The following is an 11,411-nucleotide window of genomic DNA, read 5'->3' on the forward strand; positions in this document are numbered from 1 at the left end:
AATGCACTACCACCTGGGAAGAGCTTCTAGGGGCGAAATAAAATAAGCTTGGCCACCACACAACATAAGAGGCTTAGGAGACTTAACATACACCTAAAAACTTTGGTTTAGGTCTTCTCAGATTTTGTTGTCAAAATAATAACTACCTGTTCTAGACAACAAAAGAAGAGGATCATAGTCCATAAAATTTTTGCAATAAGTCTCACATCTGATTTCAGGTCTGAGACCAGCATCCTCACTTAACCTGTCACAACAAGTCACTGAGCCTCAAAGACCAGCATCCCACTACAGAAGCAAAAACAGCTTAATGCGACTCTTAGAACCCCTGATATGCAAAATGAAACCTGCCTTGAAAGTCATAAAACATGAGAAATAGACAGAGGATAACCACCACAGACATAAGACTTACGAGGCAACTTCAAATATAAAGAACATAGCAGACTCGCATCTCGTACACACAAAACACAGTAAGATGATTCTAAAATTGAAAAATAGGTTCTCAAAAACATCTCCAACACAACAGCTTTGCAAGGCTGCCAGATAGATTCAGGGCAGGCACTCTACTCATCCTCTTGGCTGCGGAGCCTAGCAGACCCATTTGTAACAGAAATATTAAGCTGAGCAGCACGCTCCACTATAGACTTTCGCTTTAATGTTGAGACATTGTGGGCAATCTCTGCACAGAACTTCCTGTTCCACAAAATGTGCAGAAATGACACAGTAGCCAAACCCTAGCATGACCATCCACAATGCACATTAGAAATACACAACCAGGAACTCTTAAAAACTAACCTGTTGTGCATCATGAGCAGGTCAAGCTCTGCAGGATTGTGCACAAGAAATTTCTTGAACCCACTTGGAAGAGTGTGCCGCGTCTTCTTGTTAGACCCATACCCAATGTTAGGCATCAGAATGCATCCTTTGAATTTCCGCCTCACCCTTGAATCAATACCCTTGGGCCGACGCCAGCTAGGCTGAAAAAGAAGACAAGTCAAATCCCATAAATGTGCTCAGATACAAACAGTAAGATGGGCCCAAAAAAAAAAAGAGGGGACTTCTATGATGATATGCTAAAAGGGGGTCTTCAGAGTCGAGTACTCAGATGAGGGCGCATGTGCTAGAGGGTATTCTGGGTCGTGTGCCGGACGGGGCACTGTCACCAAATGGAATCTTCAAAGTCATTTGCTGATATGCCACATGCTAAGCAATGCCTACGCATCAATTCGGAGGAGCTCCAATGCATCCATATTGAATCTTCCGGGCATCCAAAGGGGGCCTATGCTAGATGCGTCCCATGCTAGGCGATTCCTCTAGATGGGTCATTAGGGGTCTACTGAGTTACGTGCTAGATGGGGATTACTGTGCCCACACGCTAGGTTACGTTTAACCTGCTACTCACTCTGAAGCTCTCATTCATGCATTAAACTCCGCCAAAGACGAAACCAACTCTCTCTCTCTATCTCTCTCTCTCTCTCTCTCTCTCTCTCTCACACACACAAATGAGCGCGCCCCACGCAATGAAGCAAATTTAAAAAATAGATATCCAGGCACCAGTAGGTGCTGCTCACCTTGACGCAGATCTTGCGGTCGCTCTGCGCGCGCTTGAACTTCTTGACGCGCTTCTTCACGATCTTCGGCTTCACGAGAGGGGCCACCATGGTGCTGCGCTTTCTCCCCCTTCACTCTCTCTCTCTCTCTTCAACGAGATTAGGGTTTGCAGAATGCTAGAGTGTTGTTATAAATAGTCCTCGTGTGAATGTGCTTATTCCCTTCTTATCGTCATTTTAAAACCGTCGGATCTAAAAGTAAACTAGGAACTTATCTAGGAACCAGAGGGTAAACTAAGAAAACTGTGAAAGTGAACTAGGGAGAGGGTAAAGTAGAGAAAACTATGAAAGTAAACTAGGGGTTAGGAGGGTTGATAACATGGTGGTAATAGTGAATTGGTTAGAGCTTAGCTCTCTTAGTTTAGAGGTCTTTGGCTCAAATCCTAGCAACGTGGTGGTAATAGTGAATTGGTTAGAGCTTAGCTTTTTAAGCTAGAAGTCTCGAGCTCTATTCCGAGCAATGCCTACCAAAAGTAAACCTTTTGGGCTTTGAGACGTGGGACTTAGATTTTTTTAAAGGCTTTGCTCGACTTCGAGATAAACTATGAAAAAAGTAAACTAAGGTCCCTAGTTACTTTCCTAGTTTACTCGTCAGAAAAGAGATACCGAAAAACTTTCTTAGCCGCTCTTAGTTTACATTTTAAATATGGCAGCTTTAAAAACGGCGAGCTGAACGCAATTCTTTCCCAATCGTTGATCTGACGTAAAGGGGGTCTTAAAGATCCCGTGTGATAACTAATAGTGCTAAGATGGGGTAGCCTCTTCCCCAAAACAGGGTCACCAACAAAGAAGTGGGCCTTTGGACTTCTCGTAGTTACATGACCCCATAGGACTCACTTACGACCTCAAGTGGTTTAAATGATTTTTTTAAAATTTTAATTTTTACTTTTTAATTTTCAAAGTTGCTATTCGCTCGACCCGTCCGTGCCATTTATGAAAGGTGAATATGGGCTAGGTAACAGGTTGCAAAGAACTAAGGCCAGGTAAGCTATGGTTTCACTGGCAACTTTCGCATATTGTGCTAGACACCTAGAAAGGAGGTCATGAACCCAATGTAGGGGGTACCAAAGTGCACCCTATACAATATCTTTGTGTTGGAATTAGGGTTGCAGGAATGCACACACAACTTCAAGAAGATGAGGAAGCTTAAGCACAACACAGTAGTGTATTATGAGTGCCAAAAATGAAAGATAACAAGCCCTAGAAGATAATGGGCGTATATACAATGCACGGGGGAAAAAACCTCCTAGTGAGGGAAAAAGTGCCCCGGCGGTCCTAAGTGTGTTCACACACATCACTACTATAATATGGTAACAAATCCCCCCTGGAGTGATGCGGTGAACAAGAGCTAGCACTCATGTATAGGGAAGTGTCTAGCTATGTGGACGAATCCACAAAAGGGAGTAAGCCCAAAGCTTTGCGAAAAGCTTCGAACTTCTCACGAGGCAGAGCCTTTGTGAAAAGGTCTGCAAGGTTATCCTGTGTTGGCACATAAGCCAAACTGATCTCTCCTGCAGAGAGTCTCTCCCTGACATAATGGTAGTGCACCTCAATGTGCTTCGTACGAGCATGGAACACTGGGTTCCGCGCAACTGCCAATGCGCTCTGACTGTCAGTGAAGATGGTGGTGGCAGATGGCTGCCCAACACCCAAATCAGCCATAAGGCGTCTGAGCCACACACACTCAACCGTAGCTGTGAAAGCTGCCCTGTACTCAGCTTCACAACTAGAAGTGGCCACAGTAGGCTGCTTCTTGCTCAACCATGATATGCATGAGCTTCCAAGCATGAAGCAAAAACCACTCGTGGACACGCGTGTGTCATAACAACCAGCCCAGTCAGAATCTGAAAAAGCATGTAAATCTGGCGGCAATGATCCCCCCTTGGGATAAAACAACCCAAGATGCCGAGTACCACTCAAATAGCGAAAGATACGCTTCACTGCCTGCCAATGCTTAATGCCTGGGCTATGCATAAATCTGCTCACCTGTGAGACTGCAAACTGAATGTCTGGCCTCGTAATGCATACATAAATGAGGCAACCAACAGCTGTCTGATAGAGTGTGACATCAAAGTGATCTCCAGCATCATGAAGACTCAACTTCAAACCTGTCTCCATTGGAGTAGCAATAGGCTTGCAGTCTTCAAGGCCAAATCTCCGCAACAATGTTTCAATATACTTTGTCTGACACAAAGCAATACCTCCATCACACTGCTTAAATTGTATCCCCAAATAATGATGCAAATGCCCCAAATCTGACATCTCAAAAGAGGCATTCAAATCAGCCTTAAAATCAGCAATATGACTCTTATTTGGTCCTGTGAGCAGCATGTCATCGACATAGAGAGCAATGATTAGATGTACACCATCCACACGTTTAACATACAAAGTGCTTTCTGTTGGACTATTCTGAAACCCATGTGCAGTCAAATATGCATGTATTTTTTCATACCAAGCTCGTGGAGCTTGCTTTAAACCATATAAAGCCTTTTTTAACCTGCACACTTTGTTTTCCTGCCCTCTTTGAACAAAACCACGAGGCTGCGATACATACACCTCCTCATGCAAATCTCCATTTAAGAACGCAGTCTTTATGTCCAGCTGATGTACATTCCAACCATTATGAGCTGCTAATGCACAGATGCTACGAACAGTGGTCATACGACATGTGGGAGCAAAAGTCTCATCAAAATCAATGCCCTTCTCTTGAGCATAACCTTTTGCAACAAGCCTAGCCTTATGGCGATCCACTGTGCCATCAGGCTTACGCTTCAATTTGTATACCCACTTAGTGCCAATGGCCTTCTTGCCAAGGGGCAAGTCACATAAAGACCATGTACCATTCTTCATAATAGCATCGTATTCTGCTTGCATAGCAGCCATCCAATTTTCTGAACTTTGTGCCTCATCAAATGAAACAGGCTCACTTTCATCGCACATACTAGAAACAGCCAATGCATAACAATCTGACGCATAAGAGGCACCATGAGAGCCAGAACGAGTGCGACTAGACAAAGGGGCATCCAACTTGCTGTCACGCAAAGTCTGCACCAGCCATCTAGGCATATTCCTAGAGCCCTCAATCTCTTGTCTCTCATCCTCAAGTGCATCATGCACATCTGCATCAGATATAGGCTGATCTGTGCCATCATTTAAAACCTGCATAGGCTGAAAAACTGCCTCATGAGGTATTGCACTTGACTGTGCACCACTGAAAAGAGGCAACAATGTATCATAGACATCACGTGAGCTGATATCTGTCTCCTTAGTACATGAAACCAAGGGCTGAACTGCATCTTCCACAAATACAACATCACGGCTAACCAAAATGCGCTTTGTCTGTGGATGATACAAACGATAGCCTTTGCTCTCAGCACTATATCCAACAAAAATACATTTGACAGCTTTGTCATCCAATTTTCTGCGATGTTGCACAGGCACTAATGCATATGCCAGGCAACCAAAAACACGTAAATGGCCAACAGATGGCTTGCGGCCATGCCAAGCCTCATATGGAGTGACAACCTGTAATGCTTTGGTGGGACACCTGTTTAGTACATAAGTGGCACACATGACAGCCTCAAGCCAAAAACCATGTGGTAGACTTTGACTCTTAACCATACATCTTGCCATTTCCATGAGAGACCTGTTTTTTCTCTCAGCCACACCATTTTGCTGTGGTGTATACGGCACTGTACATTGGTGTTTTATCCCACGCTCAGCCAGAAATGCATTAAATTCTGAAGACATATACTCCCCCCCTCGATCTGAACGGAGGGTGCCCATCTTACTTTCTGACACATTTTCAGCCATAACCAAAAACTGTTTGAAGCACAAAAACACTTCGGACTTTGCCTTCAAAGGATATACCCATGCATGCCTGGTAAAATCATCAATGAAAGTCACGAAGTAAAGGTAGTTTCCAAATGATGGAGTTTGCATGGGACCACAAACATCACTGTGAACAAGCTGCAATCTGCGTTCAGCTCTCACTGATCCATCTTTGGGAAAGGAAGCACGCTGCATTTTACCCAATATGCAGCCCTCACAAACATGCTTGACAGGTGCCTCAAGCTTAGGCAAAGAAGACACCATTTCAGATTTCTGCAGGCGCAGCAAACTTGCAAAATTCAGATGACCAAAACGTGCATGCCACAGTTTTGCATTTGAAATAGCCTGCGTATCCATAATAGCACATGCTGAATCCTCTACACATTTGCCATCCATATTGAGCTTATATAGCCCTCGACATAGTGAACCAGATGCTACAATGATGTCACCACAAGAGAGATCATGAACAGTACATCTGTCATCCACAAATTTTACAACCAAACCTGTTTTGGCAAATGCGGAGACTGACAGCAGATTCTTTTTGATCCCTGGCACATACAATGCATCAAAAAGTGTAAAGGTGTTGCCATTTGCAACATTCAGCACAATCTGTCCAACTCCTTTAACGGGATAAGAGGAGTTATTGGCACAAGTGACAGTATTCCCTGTGGGAGCAGACTCAAGGAAAGTGAATAAACTGCGCTGCGAGGTGATATGCTTAGTGGCACCACTGTCAAAGTACCATACATCTGAATCTACTGCAGACATACATGTGTCATGCAAAGATGGGTCATAACTGCACTGCGCATTGAATGCCCATTCTGTATCTAGCACAACATTAGCAGATTCATTGTTAGAAGGAGAGGCATCTGCAACAGCCATACCAGCCTCTTTCTTCTTAGCCTCTTTCGCAGCCAGCTTAGGACACGCTTTGATGACATGATCATTTCCCTTACAGTACTTGCAAAATGTCTTCTGTTTGTCACCCTTCTTCTCATCTTTGTCTTCCTTCTTTGGTTGCGCAGCATTTGCAGATTTCTGCTTACTAGAAGAAAAGCCAGCTTTACCTTTCCCGCTTCTCTGACTAGCACCGAAAGCTTGATCTGCGACACGCATAATATTCCTGTTTTGCCTTGACTGGTCTTCTTGCAGCAAAACAGAAACTAACTCCTCAAATGATAAGGCATTGGGATTGCCTTTCATCATCAAGCGAAGAGTGGAAGCAAAACCCTGATAAGAATCTGGTAGACCATTCAAAACAGTCTGCACAAGTGAACTGTCTGACAGGATTTCATCTGCAGAAATGAGCTGCTCTTTGAAATCCTTGATCTTTGTCAAAAAGCTATCCATAGAATCACCTTCGTTCATATGCTCATTCTCCAACTGTTTTCGGAGATAAGCAACACGAGCCTCATTTCTTGCCTGATACAATGTGGCAAGTACATCCCAAGCATCCTTAGAAGTCCTGCAGGAGCGAATATGTGGGATAATGGTACGTTTGACAGACAGCGCAATCAAGGCATGAGCCTGCGCATCTCTACCATCCCAACGAATCTGCTCTGCTGAAAGTGGTGGTTCTCGAACAGCTGCTACAGCACTTGTGCCTGCACCATCATCAACAGTACCTGTTTCTGATGTGTTTGCAGCATTCCCAGCCACAATAGGACGTGCATCAATACCCTGCACAATATTCCATAACCCCTTTGCTACCAATACATGTCGCATCATATATGCCCACAATGGATAGTTGGTGCCATCCAACTTATCCTCAGCAGCCAACATGCGGAATACATCATTGTTGTCAGCCATGGCCAATGACTGTACTACTAGATGTAAATGCTGTCTGCAAGAGGTAAACCTGTATAAAATCGACCTGTGCTATATAGCACAGCCCAAAACAGACGAATGGGCACCTGTCCTGCAGATTTTAATCTTGACAGAAAATCTGCACAGTAGGACGATTTTGCCTGCGCAGTACTTGGAATGCAAAAACGGAGGGCGAAATGACTTCAGATCAAAATTCTGAAACGACCAAGCCCTACGGGCTTTCCCACGGCATATACTAACCTGCAGACGCTCGTGAAACCTCGTTGCAATCGGAGGAGATGAAGCGCAGGTGCCGGTGATGCTGCCCGGGAGGAGGAAGCCTGCTCTGATACCAATTGTTGGAATTAGGGTTGCAGGAATGCACACACAACTTCAAGAAGATGAGGAAGCTTAAGCACAACACAGTAGTGTATTATGAGTGCCAAAAATGAAAGATAACAAGCCCTAGAAGATAATGGGCGTATATACAATGCACGGGGGAAAAAACCTCCTAGTGAGGGAAAAAGTGCCCCGGCGGTCCTAAGTGTGTTCACACACATCACTACTATAATATGGTAACACTTTGTTGGAGTGGAGATCAAGGTGGCAACACACACATAGATGCAACAAGCAAGGAGAGATAGATGAAAGCACAACACTCAAATTAGATTCATGAGAGTGAGTGAAGTATAAGTGACATGATAAGTGAAGTGACATGATAAGACCACTTACACACACTCATAAGGGTATGTACATATGCTCATGGAGAAAACCTCTTAAAGAGGGAAAAACTACCTCCACCCATTATTAGCCTACATCCACCCATCACTACTATATAAATGGCTACAAATTTCCCCTGTAGTGATGATGTGAACATGTACATGGATCATGTGGCTGACCAATCTCCAAATGGCTTCTCTTGTTAACAGAGTCTTCGTGAATATATCTACAACATTGTCATATGTAAAGATATAAGCCGGGCTAATCTCTACTGCACAAATGAGCCTTTTCCTAGTATAATGATAATGCACCTCAATGTGCTTTGTGTGAGCATAAAACACTGGGTTCCGCAAACAGCTAATACACTCTAGCTGTTAGTGAAGCTAGAGGTGGGGGATTGTTGTTCAATAGCAAGACCTGCAAAAAGGCATTTGAGCTATACACACTCCCTCCACACTGACACTCCCTCCACACTCCACTGTCATTGTAAAAGCTTGAAGTGACCATCGAGCTGAGCCATGATGATATACATGAATCATAAAGATAAAAGCAAAATCCACTAGTGGACACTCGCGTGTCATAACATCTAGCCTAATCAGAATCACTAAAAGCACGCAATTAAATATCACCCCCCTTTGCATAGAATGGGCCAATGGGACTAAGTACCTTGTAATAAGTATCTGAATACTTGCTTAGCAGCCTTGCTAATGCTTACTTCTAGGATTGTGCATCCAACCTGCTCATCCAAGTGATCCTAAATTGAATGTCTAGCCTCGTATTACATAAATAGATAAGACATCCAACAGCCTGTTGATAAAGTTATGTATCAATGATTTACCTACATCCTGGAGACTAAGCCTAGCACCTGTCTCTATTGGTGTAACAAAAAGCTTGCACTGTTCAAGACCAAACATTGTAAGCAGCCTCTACATGTGCTTTGACTACAACATCCTGGAGACTAAGCCTAGCACCTGTCTCTATTGGTGTAACAAAAAGCTTGCAGTGTTCAAGACCAAACATTGTAAGCAGCCTCTACATGTGCTTTGACTACAACATCACAAGACCATCATCACGATGCATAAACTCTAAGCACCCTTTGTATGTACGTTAACTGTAGCATCACAATACCATCATCATGTGGCATGAACTATATGCCCAAATTATAATGCAATAAGTTCAAATATATTATCTTAAATGACACATGTAATTCCTTGAAGGCTTAAATCTTCTCCTCATTAGGACATGTGAGTAGCATGTCAGCAATGCATAAAACGATGACCAAAAAAATCTTTACTCCTCTTGGGTACTCTCATATGAACTATTGCAAAAACTATTTGCAACTAAGTATGTGTTTATCTTCTCATACCATGCTTTGGGAGCATGCTTAAGGCCATACAAAGCTTTTCTTAACCTACATACTTTATACTCATGTCCCTTCTCAACAAAACCACGAGGCTGAGATACATAAACCTCCTCATGAAAGTCACCATTCAAGAAGGCAATCTTGATATCCAACAAAACCACAAGGCAGAGATACATAAACCTCCTCATGAAAGTCACCATTTAAGAAGGCAATCTTGATATCCAACTGATGTACATTCAAACCATAATGCACTACCGATGCAATAATAATACACCTAATCATAGTCTTACAAGACGTGGGTACAAAAGGCTCATCATAATCTATGCCCTTTCCCTAAGCATAACCCGCTGCAAAAATTGTTATGGCTCACCCTAACCCTCCTTGAAACACAGAGGATCTTTCCAATGGCTAAGCTCGTAACCCTTGAGATCTCCAAGCTCTACAACTCGTTGAGAAGCAATTCCACCACGTCTCCCGCGAGCATTGTCACACTGCCGCGTTGCACTACGTGCACTTGTCCCTCCTCTCATTTCACTTCACTCACACACACTCACTAGCATGCATTAAAGAGAGAGATTAGCAAGAGGATTAGCAAGAGCAAGACTCTATTGCACAATGGGAGAGTCCTTTGTATTATGAGAGATATTCACTTATATACATGGCCATAAGTGTTCACACTCAAACTATGACCGACCGGGCACTTTAGGCTCATAAGAGACCTAATGCTATTACACAATGACTACTCTCATAATATATCCATGAAGTACATCACTTGGTACTTCATCTATAAGTATTACATAGAGCAATAACGGGTACCCGTCCAAGTTGTAGATTTGGACACCATTGCTTCATATCTTGAATGTATGACCTTTTAGTATATCTACCTTGACTCCTTGATATAAGATAATAGTAGTAGCTCTTGTTAACCCTAGAAATGGGTTAACTTTCCCCCCTTCTTGATGCCAATCGCGTCCTCGTGATCGCATTGAAGACTTTTATGTGGGGATAATGGACAAGTTTTGTTGACGGCCTTTGATGTTGAGTGACGTTCAATGGTCTTTGTTCGTCTGGAAGGAATAAGAAAGGCTAGTTAGTAAATGAAAAGGTTAGAGGCTAGCGGAATTCCCTAATTGAGTGGGTGTGTGGGTTTTTTTGCGAGTGATTGCATTTTTATTTGTGCGAGCTTCTTTTTAAAAAAAATTATTACTCATGTTGTTTTTAGTAATCATAAGCAGTTTATATGAGTGGGGAAACTAAGAGATGTTAATGATGGGGGAGAAGAGAAGAGAAGGATCCAGAGGAATGTAAACAAAATTTATTGCTCATGTTGTTTTTAGCAATCATAAGCAGTTTGTATGAGTAGGGAAACTAAGAGATGTTAATGATGGGGGAGAAGAGAAGAGAAGGATCCAGAGGAATGTAAACAAAATCATCAGAACAAGATTGTGATTCTCAGTTCCTCATTTGATTCATTGAAGCAGCATTCATCATTTGAATAAATCGACCTTCGATGAAGTCCCTTTTTGTGGTAGGATCATTGGCAAATGTTGTTGAGTAGGACCTGTTCCTACATGCTTCTTTCCATGTGCTTTTTATGCTTTTATGTATATTTAAGTGCTCTATGAAGTAGATAGACATGAAGTACATTAAAGGAGTCAACTGGACTTTGATTGAGCTGCCGCTTATTAAAGTAGCCACACCGATTGGTGCGAGGCATTAAAGAAGTACGTCTACTTGCGCTAATTTAGATTTCTTCACCACCAAGGATTAGAGATCAATGTGTTGTGAAGACTTGTGTTTGGAGAAAAGTTCCAGGCGATGGGTTGTACCATTGACCAGGCTTTCGCCCACCATGGTCCCCCCCATCCAGAGATGTACCTGGAAAGTTGTCGATGGTGAGGCTTTGGTGCAATTATCCTCCAGTGCATGAGTATGGATATGTACTCATGGAGTAGCTGCTACATTAACTTAGCCAAAAGAATAGTAAGCTATAAGCTTAACAAAAATGTATGGCTATTGAAGATCATTGAGAGTTGCTTGTGATATCCTATCATTTTTAGGTAGGCCATATGTGTGACCCTTGT

The 11,411-nt window shown here is 42.9% G+C and overlaps 1 protein-coding gene across 1 annotated transcript; it reads right to left on the reverse strand.

Annotated features, from left to right (window-relative positions):
- Positions 1 to 463: 463 nt before the first annotated feature.
- LOC147635265 (large ribosomal subunit protein eL32z-like) lies at positions 464 to 1,753 on the reverse strand. Its single transcript, XM_086802492.1, has 3 exons — positions 1,569 to 1,753; positions 793 to 974; positions 464 to 690 (listed from the first exon to the last, which is right to left on the reverse strand). Exons 1-3 carry the CDS (start codon positions 1,656 to 1,658, stop codon positions 561 to 563), a joined length of 402 nt encoding a protein of 133 aa, XP_086658618.1. The 5' UTR covers positions 1,659 to 1,753; the 3' UTR covers positions 464 to 560.
- Positions 1,754 to 11,411: the final 9,658 nt, after the last annotated feature.

This window comes from Cibotium barometz, chromosome 9 (genome assembly GCF_041138505.1).
Source record: "Cibotium barometz isolate CiBa-2024 chromosome 9, ASM4113850v1, whole genome shotgun sequence".
Classification (NCBI taxonomy): Eukaryota; Viridiplantae; Streptophyta; class Polypodiopsida; order Cyatheales; family Cibotiaceae; genus Cibotium; species Cibotium barometz.

Excerpts from the sequence above, each read along its gene's own strand:
- LOC147635265 (XM_086802492.1), bottom strand. The coding sequence starts at position 1,658 with ATGGTGGCCCCTCTCGTGAAGCCGAAGATCGTGAAGAAGCGCGTCAAG. Across the intron at positions 975-1,568 it reads ACCGCAAGATCTGCGTCAAG|CCTAGCTGGCGTCGGCCCAA; the intron begins GTGAGCAGCACC and ends CTTCTTTTTCAG. Across the intron at positions 691-792 it reads CTGCTCATGATGCACAACAG|GAAGTTCTGTGCAGAGATTG; the intron begins GTTAGTTTTTAA and ends TTTGTGGAACAG.